General features: G+C 44.8%; 1 protein-coding gene across 2 annotated transcripts in view; it reads left to right on the forward strand.

Moving 5' to 3' along the window:
* Positions 1-16,736, forward strand: part of crebbpb (CREB binding lysine acetyltransferase b) — a 56,287-nt gene extending 39,551 nt beyond the window's left edge. Inside the window, exons 7-31 of one of the 2 annotated variants that reach the window (XM_086088617.1) lie at positions 1-52; positions 340-477; positions 547-664; positions 782-956; positions 1,031-1,084; positions 1,238-1,359; positions 2,087-2,272; positions 3,393-3,755; positions 3,836-4,012; positions 4,203-4,368; positions 5,008-5,126; positions 5,196-5,435; positions 5,517-5,605; positions 6,241-6,321; positions 6,422-6,478; positions 6,587-6,664; positions 6,741-6,808; positions 6,882-7,032; positions 7,105-7,251; positions 7,331-7,444; positions 7,524-7,689; positions 9,851-10,018; positions 10,609-10,770; positions 12,061-12,342; positions 13,576-16,736. The exon at positions 1-52 is cut by the window's left edge and continues 45 nt beyond it. In XM_086088617.1, the coding sequence (XP_085944743.1) occupies positions 1-52; positions 340-477; positions 547-664; positions 782-956; positions 1,031-1,084; positions 1,238-1,359; positions 2,087-2,272; positions 3,393-3,755; positions 3,836-4,012; positions 4,203-4,368; positions 5,008-5,126; positions 5,196-5,435; positions 5,517-5,605; positions 6,241-6,321; positions 6,422-6,478; positions 6,587-6,664; positions 6,741-6,808; positions 6,882-7,032; positions 7,105-7,251; positions 7,331-7,444; positions 7,524-7,689; positions 9,851-10,018; positions 10,609-10,770; positions 12,061-12,342; positions 13,576-15,858 (5,756 nt within the window). In that variant the 3' untranslated portion in view covers positions 15,859-16,736. Of the gene's footprint in view, positions 53-339; positions 478-546; positions 665-781; positions 957-1,030; positions 1,085-1,237; positions 1,360-2,086; positions 2,273-3,392; positions 3,756-3,835; positions 4,013-4,202; positions 4,369-5,007; positions 5,436-5,516; positions 5,606-6,240; positions 6,322-6,421; positions 6,479-6,586; positions 6,665-6,740; positions 6,809-6,881; positions 7,033-7,104; positions 7,252-7,330; positions 7,445-7,523; positions 7,690-9,850; positions 10,019-10,608; positions 10,771-12,060; positions 12,343-13,575 lie in introns of both variants that reach the window. The other variant, XM_086088608.1, reaches the window with a different exon arrangement.
* The last annotated feature ends 505 nt before the right edge of the window (positions 16,737-17,241 follow it).

Genomic DNA, 17,241 nt, shown 5'->3' on the forward strand with positions numbered 1-17,241 from the left:
CTTCAGAGCAGACTGGATTGCACAGCGACTCTTTGCCCTCCACACTCACCAAGTAAGTTGATCCATGATTTTAATAATGGCGAAAATGTCTCTTTTGAAAGTCACACGTCTCTTCTGGATTTTATGCCTTGCATGAACATGTATAATACTGGTTAGAATCTGTTAAGACTCTCTTCTACTCAACAACATACTTGATTAAATATACGTCATGACGGTAAACGCTTGGATTCCAGTTGACGAATATAAACCTCCACTGAAGTAAATGAGTTCATGAACGCCTCAGTCAAATCTCCTTTTTTCTTTTAAAGTTTTGTTGTTTTTCTTCTTTTTGTCCTTCAGTCAGTTGTTGCCAGATGGGTCCATGGCAGGAGGCATGGGAAACTTGCCCGCCGCCGCTCCTCTCTCCGCTTCGGGAATCAGGAAGGCCTGGCATGAACATGTCACTCAGGACCTGCGCACCCACCTGGTGCACAAACTGTATGTTGTGTATGTTTGTGTATACTGACGTGATTGAAAAGTGTGTGTAACTAATCCCACCCCCCACAGAGTACAAGCCATATTCCCAACCCCAGACCCTGCAGCACTGAAGGACCGCAGAATGGACAACCTGGTAGCGTATGCGCGCAAGGTTGAGGGCGACATGTATGAGTCGGCCAACAGCAGGGTAAATAATAGAAGTTGTTGTCTCAGTAGGGAACCCTTTACCCATCAACGACAGTTGACACATATTGGCAATCTTGTAAACAAATGTGTGTCTTCTCTTTTCTTCTTCTCTGACTAGGATGAGTATTACCACTTCCTGGCGGAGAAGATCTACAAGATCCAGAAGGAGCTGGAGGAGAAGCGACGCTTGCGCATCCAGAGGCAGCCTGGCATGGTGGGCAACGGCAGCCCCCAGCAGCCTTCCATGACTCAGCCCAACACCATGGGCCCGGGACAGCCTGTCCCACCTCTCAGTCAGTAGTCAAATCTTTATCTTTTCCTTTGGCGGTGAAATAAAGGATTCATGATTGATTTTGTTCCACCCCAGGCGGACCTGTGCCTATACCAAATCAGATGATGAATCGTATGCAGGTTCCTCAAGGTACGAGTGTACTCATTAACATGTGATTTCTTATAATGGAAGTACCCTCAACTGATTTGACAATTTGTTTAACGTTTTCTGCATATTTTAGACTTCCACCAATATCATATAGGGTTGTATAATTGACTATATGTCTATTTATGTGTATTTAAGGAATCAATCAGTACAACCCAATGGCAATGCAAAATGCGCAGATGTCACAGACACCCTTGGGGCCGCGGGCTCCTTCGCCCATGAACCTTCCCCCACAGCTGAACATGAACTCCGTCCCAACGGTGAGTTTTAGCTCCTTCTTAGTTATTTTTAGCATCTTAATTAATATCAACTTCTATCTTGGAACAACAAATACAACATTGTGCTACAATTTGGAGCTCAACCAACATTTTATATTCCTCAAAAGCCAAACAAAACTTCAATCATGCGTGTCATCAGCAAATCTATTGCACACCCAAAGAAATAACTCCGAAAGTGTTTTTTTTGTGATTCTCAAACTATGGTACGCACATTAATGTGGTGCTGGGGAAAAATGTTAACCAAGATTTGCAAGCGATTACATATAGAAGCTAGAATACAATTACACATGCAGTCTGTGACGCCTTCTCGTGTTGCCAAAGTGACGCGCATGTAAAGGCCAGAATTTTGGTTAGTAGCCTATTATCTGATTCGAAAGGGTGAAGTTTGATTTTAGTTTACTTTTATAATGCAATGTTTAACTTCTCTTTGTACTTGAATGAAAGATGTTAAAATTATACTTAAAACATTGCCTGTCCCATTAATAAGTTTCATGTTGGCAATAGTTCAAGCCTGCAAATTTTTTTTTAATTTGACATACTTTTCAGTATTAGAACACCTTGGAAGTCAACCAGCATCACGGAACCAATGGTTTTTCACTATATACTACTAAACTAGGAGAAAACATGGCATTACATTATGAACCTTATCAGAAAATGAGATGCCTACCACTGTAATGATGTTCATCCCTGGGTTCTGTTCCTTTCCCAGATGGGCATGTCCCCTTCGAGAATACCGCAGAATCCTGGAATAATTGGTAATCACGCAGGTAACATGGTTCCTCAGCCGGCCAACCAGGGTCAGTTCTTGTCTCAGGCACAGTTCCCTGCAGCCACTGGAGGAGTCATGAATGTGAACGTGGGCATGGGTCAGCCAGTAACGCAACCTGGTACACAGGTGAGACGCTGCGTGTCCCGTTTCTTTTTACAAAAATCACTGTCTTGCGCAAGAGCGATGTACCAAAATCTGCAATTATAAGTTAAAATCCGCCATCTGTTTTTCTACTGTTTAAATATCCTTACGGTTTGAACTACAGTGGAACCTACGTTTACAAAAGACCTGGGTGACAAACAATACGTTTTCCGGATAAAAATAATTGGTAGAAAAATTTACATGTTCACACACTATTTTCAGTTTACAACGTGTCTTGGCATGGTATTGGGAATTTTGGCTCCAAATAAGCCCGAATATGGCTCCAAATAAAGTGAAAACGGCTAGCGATAAGCGTTATTCCGAGTCTTGGCCACTTTGAAGCGCCTCATTCTCTGGTGTGATCCTGCCAACATCATGTAGGAAAAGAAGGCGGAGAGTGGCGCAAGACAAAAAACCTTGAGAAACAGCGTGCTAACTGTGGGGTTTCCCCGCTGGCGAGTCCGCTTATTATTATTGGGTGTGATGCTACGAAGCCTCAGAGAAAATAGAATGGAGGGTGAGGAAAAAAAGTTACCCCAAAGTGGGAGACCCAGTCTGATAGTGCGAGTGTTAACCTTACTGAGAGAAGTGAAAGTTCTACCTTTGACCAAGGTATTAGAACTCACTGGTGATGGTGTCTGTGAAGCTTTGTTCTTTTAAACCGTCATCGACTATACAGTCTTGTTTACATTTACCATGGATACTGTTAGCCCAAAATGGATGCCGCATCCCACAATGCAATGCAAGGTGTATTTAAAACAACCACACAACTTTGCCTTCCTCTAGCTTAATGCTAACACACAGTGCAAAACACCATAGATAGGCTAATAAATGGCATCAATACTTATGCCGTTTCAATGCTGGATTTTTTATATGGATGATGGATGAATAAGAATAGGAATCATCAACACTTACGGACAGACAATATAACAATCCTCGCTAGTATATTTTCTTTATCCTCTACAAATTAGTAATTACTACAGATGTGAAAATCTTGTCTTCATGAATGTATAATGATGCCCCCTGGTGGCCAAGTCACACACGTATCAGAATAAAATATCTCAAGGTATTGCTGTATTCTAATTGTGTCCACTTTTCCAAACAGCCGCAGAATTCCAATCACCCTCTAAATGCGCTGGGCACCCTCGGCTCCCAGTTGCCCTGTGGCCCTGCAGCCCAGCCAGGCATGGGCAGCACACCTCCACCGAACCCCTCCGCCAGCCTCCAAATGCAGCAGCACCTTACGTCCGCGCAGGTCCCTGTGCCGCAACAGCCATCCACTCCTGCTTCAACGGGTGGGCCAGCTTCCAACCAAGGCCACATACCCGGCAGCCACCCTGGTCCGCCCTCTGTCGTTAGTACACCCCCCGACCCTTCCCAGCCGCTTACACCCGTGCAGCCGCATCCCGAGCCGCATGGCCAGATGCAGAAGCCCGCCTCAGTGCAGGCGCAGAATCCCAGCACACCGGTGAGGCTGTCAGCTTGACTATGAATGAGAAATGCCTTCTATGGCCATCTCGGATCATGATCCACTCTTTGCTCCTTCAGATGTCACAGGCCGCTGCGAGCATCGACAACAGAGTGCCCACCCCGGCCTCTGTGGCAGAGGTCAACTCTCAGCAGAACCTGCCAGACAGGAGCTCCACTGGCCTTAAGTCGGAAGTAAAAGATGAAGATGATGACGACAATAATACGGAGAACAAGCAAGTTGGCAAAAAAATAGAGGTACATCCTTGAGTTTAAGGACTAATACTATGATACCTTGACGTAAACTACGTTACGTGCGCGGTTGCAGAATGATTTAAATGAAAAGAAAAGATAGTTACTAACGTATGAAAAGTTGCCGAAAAGAGAGTCATTATAAGGTACGATTTTTAACATGACTCACACCTTTATTATCCTATTCTTGTACCAGGATGATGAATCCAACCCCCCTCTGGTGAAGAAGGAGGAGCCAGATGCAACTGAGCCAAAGCAGGAACCGATGGACACTGAAGAAAAGAAGCCAGCGGTGAAGACAGAACCCAAAGAAGAGGCGGAAAGTGGAGGCAATGCCGCTTCTACTCAGAGCCGCAGAAAAAGTGAGTTGTATACAGTGAGTGGTACCTTGATTTATAAGTGCCCCAACTTAGGAATTGCTTGCATTTTGAACCATCGTATGCCATAGTTCTGCGTAATGTGTTTTTTTTTTTTTTTTTTTTTTAAGAAGCTTGTTTTCGCTGCTTTTTGGGTCAATCAATAGTGTTTTGGGTCAAACCAACCCATGTTCTACTGCTGATTACTCAAAAACAAAAAGCTAGAAATGTATTTTTTTTGTAAACTAAGTCTAATCTTTCTTTTGGTAGTTTGGGTGCTTGTCAGAAAACACCATTTTGTGGTTCTTTAAGGATTGTTGAAATGCTCTAAAAACAGCTGGCAATATGTGGAACTCGATTTTGAAAATGGCTGGTAATTTATTATGTCGACTCAAATGCATCAGAAATGTTGTTGTTGTTGTTTTTTGGCTGTCCGGAACAAGTTAATGGAATTGCCCTACATTTCAATGGGGAAAATGGATTTGAGTAAATTTCCAAGCTTGGTTACAGAATGAATTAAACACATAAGTCAAAAAAGGTATCACCTTCTTATAGTTGTCTCAGTTAACAAAATTGAAATGTTTGTTTTTCAGGTTTTAATGTATGTCTATACTGAATGTATATTGACACTTTTACTGTCTGAAGTTTTCAGACCTGAAGAGCTCAGACAAGCTCTAATGCCTACACTTGAGGCCCTCTACAGGCAAGACCCGGAGTCCCTGCCCTTCAGACAGCCTGTGGACCCGCTGCTGCTCGACATCCCAGTAAGTGTCTATTCATACTTACTAAAGTGTAAAGTTCCCTCTAAAGCTGAAACTCTCCCTACTCGCCAGGACTACTTTGATATTGTGAAGAATCCCATTGACCTGTCCACTATCAAGCGTAAACTGGACACGGGCCAGTACCAAGAGCCGTGGCAATATGTAGACGACGTGTGGCTCATGTTCAACAATGCGTGGCTGTACAACCGCAAGACATCCCGCGTTTACAAAAACTGCACCAAGCTTGCCGAAGTGTTTGAAACGGAGATCGAGCCTGTCATGAAGTCTTTGGGCTACTGCTGCAGCCGCAAGGTGAGACGATACGTGACTGCTTGTATATGCCGCACCTTACCACCACATTGAAACATGATGTGCTTCATCTGTGGTCCGCAGTACGAGTTCTCCCCCCAAACTCTGTGCTGCTATGGCAAACAACTGTGCACTATCTCAAGGGATGGCATCTATTACAGTTATCAGAACAGGTAAAGGTTAATTACTCCACTCACTGATTACACCTGCCACTACATTTTCAACAATTTATTTCCACAAAGCTGAGCAGGGCGCATTTTGTCCTTTCACTTTGAAATGTTTTAAGCCTCTGTTGGAGCCCAAAGCATGCACCCAGGTTCCCCCTGCTGGACAGAATGTTATTGCACCCAACAAAATGAATTTTAACTGGTGTTAGGCATTTTGCCTCTTTGAAGACACTTTAATCTCCCAAAGTACATTTTGTCTAAGGTATGACATTTAAAATGAACATATATACTGTATATGTTGGGTGAGAGAGTTGGAGGGAGGCAGGCTGGGAGATAACAACAATGCCAACAAGACGATAACAAGACAATGCCAAAACACTACATGGCTATTATGTTATTCTTCATACAAACTAAAGTATTCAATTAATAGACAAAACTTTTATTGTTTGCATAACCTCAAACTAAAGCATCTATTTGCATTATTTAAATGAGTGTAAGTGGGTCATGATCATGCCAATCAGGACCTATGCGTCCGTCCTCTATTGTTGAATGTGTGCATTGAATGTGTGCTTGTTGCCTGTGCTGCTGCTGTGTATGTGCAAGCTGCAGTTTACCCAAATATGTGGCTTTACTGCCAACAGATATCACTTTTGTGAGAAGTGCTTCAACGAGATCCAGGGCAACAGTGTGACGCTGGGGGACGACTCAGCACAGTCGCAAACGTAAGTTAGGGCGCTCTTAAATTTGAAGTCACTGAAGTGTTGTCTCACAGAAGACAACTTGAAATTATTTTATTTTTTTATCATTGCTTTTCGGCTTCAGCATGATATCCAAAGAGCAGTTTGAGAAGAAGAAAAATGACATGTTGGACTCTGAACCGTGAGTAAAAGATGGTCTTTGGCTACAGTGTGTCTCAAAGTGATTTGGGCATTTCATTTATCGTGTTCAAGGACAAACTGCTTAGCATACAAATGTCTGTCTTCACAGGTTTGTTGAATGTAAAGATTGCGGACGCAAGATGCATCAGATCTGCGTGCTGCACTACGACGTCATTTGGCCGTCGGGGTGAGTCTTAGCCATTGCCGTACTTCAAAGTTCGCAAATTTCTCTTAACACACTTTATTTTATTTTTTACTTTAAGCTTTATCTGCGAGAACTGTTTGAAAAGGTCTGCAAAAACAAAAAAGGAGAATAAATTTTCAGCCAAAAGTAAGTGAAAAGTCAGCATGAAATGATAAACGGAAAGTGAATTTATTAAAAAATAATTTGTTTGTGCTTGAAGGGTTGCAATCAACAAGGTTGGGGACATATATTGAGGACAGAGTAAATAAGTACTTGAAAAGACAGAACCACCCAGAAGCCGGCGAAGTGTTTGTACGAGTCGTGGCCAGCTCTGACAAAAATGTGGAGATTAAGCCTGGAATGAAGTCTAGGTAAGTCCCTCTTTTGCTGGAACTGCATTTGGACATTTCATCAGTTCTGATATACATTTTTGTTCCGCTCAGGTTTGTAGACTCGGGCGAGATGGTAGAGACCTTCCCTTACAGAACCAAAGCACTTTTTGCATTTGAAGAAATTGACGGGGTGGACGTTTGTTTCTTCGGCATGCACGTTCAGGAATATGGCTCAGATTGTCCTTTTCCAAATACGAGGTAGGCAAAGCATTGTAGAAGTGTAACCCTATCATATTTCTTCTTGATCATGCTTCTAAGAGTTTTTATTCTTTTGTAGGAGGGTTTATATATCATACCTCGACAGTATTCACTTCTTCAAACCACGTGCGCTCAGGACTGCTGTTTACCACGAGATCCTAATTGGATACCTGGAGTATGTCAAGAAACTGGGGTACGTGAGCAATTACTTCACACTGTACGGTTTAATTTGTTGTGTAATAGGCTTAAAGAAACATCTGGATCCTGTTCAGGTATGTGATGGGTCACATCTGGGCCTGCCCACCCAGCGAAGGAGACGACTACATTTTCCACTGCCACCCTCCCGACCAGAAGATCCCCAAGCCCAAGAGGCTGCAAGAGTGGTACAAAAAGATGCTGGAAAAGGCTTTTGCCGAGAGAATCCTACACGATTTCAAGGTCGGCACAGTTTCCTCTTGTTTAACTCATTCACTCCCAGACATTTTCACTGAAGCAACCCCCTTTGCTCCCGGCTTTTTTACTGGATTTTGACTGATTTTGCAAGGCCCACAGAATATTGTGTTCTATTGCTATAAAAACATGGAACCTAACAAAAGAATGATTAGTCTCTTCTTTCATCAGGAAAAAAGTACATTTGTTAAATGGGGGTGCCATTTATTGTAACCCATACATTAAAGCGCACACCGCATTGGCGCATGCTTGCTAAAAAAAACAGGTTGCTGGAGCAAAACAGTGAGTTCGGTTCTACTTTATTTAACAATTTAATAATGTGCACACGTTATTTTTTACCAGTCTTCATCCACAAATCCATCAAAGTCATCATCTTCTGTATCCGAATTGAACAGCTGAGCAATTTCTCCTTCATATATGTCAGGTTCCCTCTTATAAATTACCGGAGTCAGTCTCGTTGCCATGCTGCTGTTTAGCAATGATGCCGGCTTTCGCGAGCCCAGGCGTCCCAGTTTCGTGAAAGTGTGTTCGGCGTCTCTCATCCAGCGCACAAATGCTGCTCGGAACTTCAATTTGAACACCAAGTTTACGCCAATGTCCTTTGTTAATCCTCCTGGACGGAAAGGTGACAAACTCCTGAGATTACACCGTGCGTGTGCTTTGCAGTGCCGCTTCGTTCCGTCTTGACCGCATGCTCCGAACACGTAAATTTTGAGTTATTTTTCTTGCTTCCTCCACCAATGTGGAGTTCTCTCGTGCCTCCATGTACAAACGCGTAACTGATTGCAGTTTAAATTGTGCATCGGAAGCATGTGTCTTCGCTGATGCCATTTTCTGGATTCCTTGGCCAAACCGATGTTGTTTAACAGTGCAAATACCGGCAGTATTGTTAACCGTTCCTGCCGCATGTCGCCAAAAAGGTGGGGTCCAAACAGGGTAGATGAAATGAACTGCGGGAGACAGGAGGTCACACTGCAGTCTGGTGTTTTATTTCTCTTTTTATTTACTTTCTTGTTCAAGCTCCACATTCAAGTACATACAGACTCAACTCTCTTCCGCTTTTTTCCTCCCTGCATATGCGCGCTCCAAATTCACATGTCAAACTCAGCCATTCTCAGTGTCTCAAGGAAGTAGCCAACCAGGAACGAGCGTGAAACCCGCTCACCAATCAGAAACGCGCGTTGGCACAGCAAAATTTGCCCCGATGCTTGGCTGGAAAGATAACGTTGTTTTTTATTTTGCTAGCTCGACGGAGCGGCAGGTAGAAAACACTGTTTATTATTATAAATAATATATATATATATATATATATATATATATATAACTCCAGATATATTTACCTCGACAACCTTATAATAACCTCGGTGGATCGAGTGGTAATTATTCGTCGTCCATTCCGTTACAAAGCCGTCAAAATTTTCAACATACTCAATGTCTAGAAACATATTTCTTAACAATTTGTCACTGTCAACTCGTTACACTAATTAGATTGAAAACAAATTCACCATCTCAATTACCAATAATTACAAAACTGCATTCCCAATGGAAATGGATTAAATGTCGAAATTTGGTTGTAATTGGCCTTCTGAATAGTATTTTCCTATACGTTTAATGAATCGGTATATTCTGAGTTTCTTGCTGCAATGAAATATTGAAGTAAATGAAAAACTTCTCTACAGTACTCAAATTTGAGATGCACCTGTACGATAATCTTTTCTTTTTCTTTTTTTTAATCATGGCATCATATTTTTGTGTACATTTAGTATAGCCCTTGCGACTTGATTAGAAAAGAAATGGACCCTGATTTGGGGGGGGTGCAAATTCCACCCTGGTATAAAGAATCAGCATATTGTAAACTTTTTGTTGTCATTGCTAATGTCAGAATGATAAAGTTAAATGTCAAAGTTTAAATAAATGAAGTGTGGAGTTGCTATGTGAAGTGAGGAGTTACTAATAGACTTTTCGTTAATGAATATTGTAGCTTTTTCAGACATTTAAATTGCCTTTTAATATCTCACATAAGCAACTCCGCCTCCTATTGTTTGCTTCGTCTGACTGCACAATTTTGATTGTTTATTTCCTCACAGATTTTTATCTGTGAAAAGTTCACTATTTTGATTTGGCGAGTCTCTTGTGTCTTGTCATTCAGGATATTTTCAAGCAAGCCACAGAAGACCGGATTACCAGCGCCAACGAACTGCCTTATTTTGAGGGTGATTTTTGGCCCAACGTGCTGGAGGAGAGCATCAAAGAACTAGAGCAGGAGGAGGAGGAGAGGAAGAAGGAGGAGAACACGGCTTCTTGTGAGATGCCAGAGGTGAGTGTATTTGATTGGACGTTTAGTATGCTGGGTTTTATGAGAGGGATACTCTGTCAAAATCAACACACTGATGCTAGGCCTCTCATTTAATTCCAGAATTTATCATCTTAAATCCTCCAAAAGTTTTCAACAGCTACTCAAGCATTTTTGCCATCACAATCTTGCTTGCTGTGCAAATTGTGACTCCACGTTAGGGCTGGGCAATAAATCGAATTAATTCAATTAATCGTCGTTTTGAAAATCGAATCGTTCAAAATTTGCTAAATTGTGTAATTGAATTTTGTCTTTTGGATTATTAAAAGCTGTTGTTCTTATGTTCTGTTAGATCCAGATGTTATTGTAAATTGTAATTTTGCTAACTATGAATGTTAAGTTTATGTTATGTAAACTTATTTAGAATCGGTATACATTATTGTTGTCTGAAGATTTTGCACAGGAATAATCTTTCAATAAATGAGACCTTTAAATAAACGTTTGCTGGGTTTATTAGATTAAAATCGTAATCATCCTGAATAACGGGGGGGGGTATTTTTTGGCCATATCGCCCAGCCATACCTAACGTTCTTCTTTGTGTGTTGACTCTAAAGGGAGCCCACGCTGACAGCAAGAATGCCAAAAAGAAGAACAACAAGAAGACCAATAAAAACAAGAGCAGCGTCAGCCGAGCCAACAAGAAAAAGCCTGGGATGCCGAATGTAGCCAATGATCTGTCCCAAAAGCTCTACGCCACCATGGAGAAGCATAAAGAGGTGAGCGAGCCATCAAATCTTACTCTCCACTCAGCACACCAACTTCACAGACAGTACAGACAAATGGAATTAAATTCACAACACCACTCTCAAAATTTTCAAATCCTTTGTTCAGAAATTCTTGGTCAATACTGACTCTGGATGAGTCCTTTCAAGCCAACAGGAATGGGAATGGAAAAAAACAAAGCCTAGTAAAATAAAACCAGCAACACTTGGGCTCAGTAATCCATATGGCTATTGGATATCTGTAATTGTCATGACATTAAAACGCTCTCTATTGCTGACTGAAGTCCTTGATTATTGCCAGCATTATGTTGTGGGGGGAGCGGGGGGCTGTGGACCGGTGGGGTGCCTGGCGGGCCCGTCCTGCTGCGTTGGGTTGGGGGCGCGGGCCGTGTTGGGGTGGGGGGCGCTCCTGCTCCTGGGTTTGCTCTCCGGCCGGTGGCCCCGGCGGGGCCCGGGGATAGTCCTTTGGCGCTGCCACGGCCTGGGGGGCCCTGAGGTATTGCGCTGGCTCTGTCCTGGCAGGGGTCGACGGCTCCCCTCTTTGGTGGAGGTTTTCATGCATGCCAGATCCACCACACCAGCATCTACCGAAACTCAGACACAATCTGCTTCTTCCTCAGGTCATTGAATCGGTGGAGGCTGGTGTCTGTGGATCTCACTCTGCTTCGTCTGTCCTTCCTTCCTTTCCTCAGTCTCTCCTTTGGTCTCTTGAGGTCTCCCTGATTTGTTGGAATTTAGATGTTTCTGGGGTTGGTGAAGGACTCTGGTTGGTGGCCCGGTGGGTTGTGTCTGGTCGGTGCTGGATTTGACTTTCCTTTCTTTTCTTTGGTCCTTCCTCGGGTTTCCTGACGGCGGTGTTCGGTTTAGGTGAACGGTATGGGATTTTTTAATAGGTTTTTGGTGAACTAATGAATGCACACACACTCACACGCACGCACACACGCACATACACATACTCACCCACATACAAAATAATAAAAAAAATGAACGAAACAGATTATTTCCTTCAGATTTTGCGTGTGGTAGGAGGCTTAAAAAAAAAGTGTGATTTGAACCAGTGTGGTAAGTGGATATTAACTGTGCTAGACTTCTTTATCCTTTGTGTATTTTGAGCAAAGTCTGAAATTGAGGGGGGGAAATTGAATTATTTGAATTATTTTAAGTTATTTTTTGCCCTTAAAAAAGTTGGTCTGATCTCTAAGACATTGGACTGGGGGTTTCCACTATATCCATATTGTATGTTTTGTTAGCCGGTGGCATTAAAAATGTTTCTTCACCTTCCAGGTGTTTTTTGTCATCCACCTTCATTCTGGGCCAGTCATCAACACCCTGCCTCCCATCATGGACCCTGACCCTTTGTTGGCATGCGACCTGATGGACGGCCGTGATTCCTTCCTGACGTTGGCCCGAGACAAGCACTGGGAGTTCAGCTCGTTGCGGCGATGCAAGTGGAGCACGATGTGCATGCTGGTGGAACTGCACAACCAAGGCCAGGAACGCTTTGTGTACACGTGCAACGAGTGCAAGCATCACGTGGAGACTCGCTGGCACTGCACCGTCTGTGAGGTAGGCAATAGAAAGGTTGGAAATTTACATTCAAATCAGGTTGATTGCGTACTAATCACCCGCATGAATTCACCTTTCTTGGGGACCTTTTCATCTGATTAAAACTCACCTATTTGTGTTATTGTGCTACAAATACACGCCACTTTAGGTGTATGTTTTAAAAATCCCAAAAAAAATTCTAAACCACTTATTTTGAAAGATGGCGAAGTACGATAAGTTTAAAATGACATCAAACTGTTTTGGGTTCATAAGCCATGTTTACATGTGGACTTTTTTGTCATTCCGATTGAAGATCTGTGGTCACCTCTTCACGTGAAGTGAGCCATTCCAATCTGCCCTTTAGAAATTCAGCGCCGTTAATCTGATCAGCCCTGCGGCAGCCGCGACAGGCGGACATCAATCGCGTTTTATCAATATCAAAGAATTTGTCAATTGGCACAGTAGTTGTGATAGTTTTAACACTTTTATTGAAGGATGAGGGTTAACATCTTGATAAAAACAAGTTCCGAGTACTTTAAAATAGGTTTTCCCCTAGCAGACGAGCTCTTGTCAAGACACCGCCATTTTAACGTGTGGAGACGACGACGTCACGATGCGTTTACGTCAACATAGAGCTTGTGCATACCGGACGCAGCCTCGCCATTCCAATTAGAATGTTTACATGACGCCGATTCGGATTGGCAAAAAGAATAACCCACCCCTGTGAATCAGATTGAAATTCCATTTGAATTCAGCCTTTTCATTCCGATTGAGGTGTTTATGTGGAGCATTTTCATTCAGTTTAGCCGTTTGGATTCACTCTAATCGGAATACATCGCTCCATGTGAACATGGCTACTGCAATATATTTACAGCTTTAACTATTAATACAGAGGTACCTTTACATAGGAGTTTTGGGGAGTTACAAACTGTTTTTTTTAACGTACTGTTAAATTAATACAAAAGCTGAATATTTGCTCTTGTATTGCAGGTGTACCTAATAATGTGCCAGAAATCACTATTATTGTTTCTTTGAAGGATAGGTTCGCCTTAACAAAAAATAAAAAAAATAATTAAATTAAATTTGAACATTCCAAACCTTGAGTATGCGGGGCTTCACTGTAAGATGGAACGTCAAGGTACCCCTGTATAGGCAATTCTTAAAAGAAATTCCCCTATTTGCGGTGTTTCTCTGTTTTTATTACCCATGGATTGCCATATGCCCATAACGTGGTTTTCTTTTTTCCCACCGCAGGACTATGACCTATGCATTAACTGCTACAACTCAAAGGGCCACGAACACCAGATGGTGAAGTGGGGCTTGGACTTGGACGATGACAGCAACAACCAGGGAGGGGAGTCTTCCAAGAGCCCCCAGGAGAGCCGACGTCTCAGCATTCAGCGCTGCATTCAGTCGCTGGTCCACGCCTGCCAGTGCCGCAACGCCAACTGCTCCCTGCCGTCGTGTCAGAAGATGAAGCGGGTGGTCCAGCACACTAAGGGCTGCAAACGCAAGACCAACGGTGTCTGCCCTGTGTGCAAACAGCTCATCGCGTTGTGCTGCTACCACGCCAAACACTGTCAGGAGAACAAGTGCCCCGTCCCCTTCTGTCTCAACATCAAGCAGAAGCTCCGTCAGCAGCAGATCCAGCACCGCCACCAGCAGGCTCATCTGATGCGCCGCCGAATGGCCACCATGGCCGGAAGAGGCATGCCCATGCCGTCCCCGCCTACCTCGTCGGCCCCCGACACTCCCAACTCCGTGCAGCAGCCTCACACGCCGCAGACCCCGCAGCCCATGCCCAATCAGCCCCCGCAGAAACCGCAGCCGCTGCAGCAGCCACCACCCTCCAACCCCGCCAACATGGGTCAAGGCTTCCCCAACAACGGCCGCAGCATTAGCCAGCCCCCGACACCCATCCCACAGGGCAAACCAGGGCCCCAGTCATCCCCGCTCCATCAGCAGCAGTCGCCTCTGCCCAGCTTGCCACACCAGCCTCAGCCTCAGATTCCACCGCAACTGCAACAACAACAACAACAACAACAACAACAACAACAGCAGCAGCAGCAACAGTTGACGGCATTGAAGGTGGCCAAACAGATTGAGATGGCGGCCAAGGCAAAGCAGCAACAACAGCAGCAACAAAGTTACGCCATGAACGGGCTGCCCATAAACCATCCACGCATGGTGGGCCCCATGCACAGCCAGATGCAGATGATGCGGGGGCCCCAGGTGATGCAGGCTATGCAGCAGGGCCAGTGGGGTCCCGGAATGCAGAGTCCCATGCAGAAACCTCCAGGGCAGCCACCTCAGGGCCCGCCTCAACAAGGCGTCATGGCCCCCCAGCAGGCTCAGGGAGCCGCCATGGTGCAGCAAGGTCAGCTCATGCAAAGAGCCATGATGCAGCAGGGGCTCCAGATGCCCGTAGCCATGCCTCCCCAAGGGCCCTCGCAGCAGGGCATGGCGCCAATGCCACAGCAGCAGAACATGCTGCGGGGGATGCCCGGTAACATTGCCCCCAATGCCTTGCAGGAGCTACTGCGTACTCTCAAGTCTCCCAGCTCGCCCCAGCAGCAGCAGCAGGTTCTGAACATCCTGAAGTCCAACCCGCAGCTCATGGCCGCGTTCATCAAACAGAGGACGGCCAAGTACCAAGCGAACCAGCCACCGCAACATCAGCAACAACAGCAGCCCAACCCTCAAACCATGCCGGGGTCTGTGGCAGCAATGCAGGCCATGATGCAGAGGCCTGGGATACCCCCTCAACAGCAGCCTCCACAGCAGGTGGGTATGGCCCCCATGGGACTTCAAGGCCAAATGATGAATGTGGCTCAAAATGGGAACCCTCAGCTTTATCGCAGGCAGCAGCTATTCCGGATGCAACAGGCACAGCAGCAACAGGGAGGCATGCCTCAGCCGCACGCTCAGTTCCCCCAGCAGCAGCAGCCGGCAAGTTACTCCCAGCTCCGCATGCAGCAGCAGCAGATGGCTATGCAAGGAGGCGGGCCGATGGGCCAGCTCCCTCCCTCGTCCCAAATGGGCCAAGCTGGCATGGGCATGGACGGAGGCCAGAACCTCCTACAGCAGCGCCTGCTCCAGCAGCAGCAGATGCTGAAGCAGCAGATGGGCTCCCCGGCGCAGGCCATGAGCCCCCAGCCCCACATGCTCCAAGGCCAGGCTCAGGCGACTGCTCACCTACCCAGTGCCCAAGCCATGGGCAACTCCTTGGGTAACCAGGTGCGTTCACCGGCTGCGGTTCAGTCACCTCGGCCGCCGTCGCAGCAGCCCCCGCGTTCCAGCCCCTCTCCGCGGATACAGCCCTCGCCCCAGCACGGCACCCTTCTCTCCAGCTCCCCTCATTCCATCATCGGGGGCCCTTTATCGGGCCCCATGGAGCAGGGACACATGGGAACACCGGAGGCGAGTTCCATGCTATCGCAGCTTAACACGCCCAACCGAGGGGGGTTGAGTACTGACATGAACATGGTGGGGGACACGACGGGAAACACGCTGGAGAAATTTGTTGAAGGATTGTAGCAGGAATCTAGGAAACTCAAGTCACAAGGTTTGTTTGTGAACTTTCTGCTAAGCAAGTGACTGCTTTTTATTCCAACACCGTGTGATTTCCCCATCAGTGCTGCACAGAAGACACAAAGGATATATTTTTGGTTCAGACCAGCCATGCAAGAATTGATGCTGTGGTCTTTGTGTTGTTGAAATTTGTTTTTCATTAGTTTATGCTCTGGTAATGACGTTTTAAACAAAACCTCTCAAAGCAAAATATCTCCCCTTTTATTTTAATTTTTTTAATTTTATATATTTGCAAATAATTATTGTATTTGTGTTGAGCAAGACTGTAAAGTTAAGCTGGGAATTTTGGGGGGGTTACCAGGTTTCACTTCTTGCTCAGTTTCTCTTGTTCCAGGCTAATTTATTCTAATATGCCATTTTTCAAAAAGGACTGCCTTTGGGAAAGCCTTAATTTTCCTTCCTGCTTGCAGACTCTATGGAGGATGATCATGTTTGTATAGATTTAGGAACTATTGCACACAAACACAATAGGCAGGTGTTCAAAAGCCAGAATGTTTGTTTTTTACTGGCCTTGGCTCAGTATTTGTCTTGCATATGTACAAATAATCACTGTCTCTCTTTCAGTCCCAATAAATTCTCTTCAAGTCCTTTTGCCTGTGGTGAGAAATGATCATGTTAAAACTGCTGATTTGTGTTCAGTTATGCGCATTGTTTTCTATCTTACATTAAACTTGAATCCACGATGACCTGTCCTCTAATGTAAATCAAACGGCTCGTCAACACTGTAAATATGCAGAAAATAAGAAATCACTGTACAAACTGGTTCAAGATGGCTCATTTCCTACTTATATACCATATTGTTTAATAAACCTGTGTGCCACAGACTCTCTTGGTCATTTCTTTTTAGCATGACAGTTTTCATCTAGAACGGAGGTATCCAAACTCAGTCCTCGAGTTGCAGAGTCCTGCAGGTTTTGGATGTTTATTTTCTCCAACACACCTGAAGCTCATCAGCAAGTTCTGCATGAGCCTGATAACGACCCTGTTCATTAGAACAGGTACGTTGGGGAAACATCCAAAACCTGCAGGACTCCGGCCCTCGAGGGCAGAGTTTGGACACCGCTGGTCTAGAATCTATGTGACCATTTCTTGATTTGTCTTCCCACCCGGTGTCTCTACAAAACAGCATACCCATCGGAATAGAATAGCTTGCAATCCTGTGCATGCGCTGTAGGAAACAGGTCATGCGCCGTAAGAACAGGTCAAAACTTAGGACCCCGCCTTTTAAATGAAAAGTTTAAATGGCCACCTTTCCAATTGACCACTTTGACCTTCAAGACAACATTTATGATTACTCTTTCAAATGCAATGAAAATACTGAATACACAT

The sequence above is a fragment of the Leptonotus elevatus genome, chromosome 1 (assembly GCF_054856555.1).
Source record: "Leptonotus elevatus isolate MCC_2025b chromosome 1, RoL_Lele_1.0, whole genome shotgun sequence".
Classification (NCBI taxonomy): domain Eukaryota; kingdom Metazoa; phylum Chordata; class Actinopteri; order Syngnathiformes; family Syngnathidae; genus Leptonotus; species Leptonotus elevatus.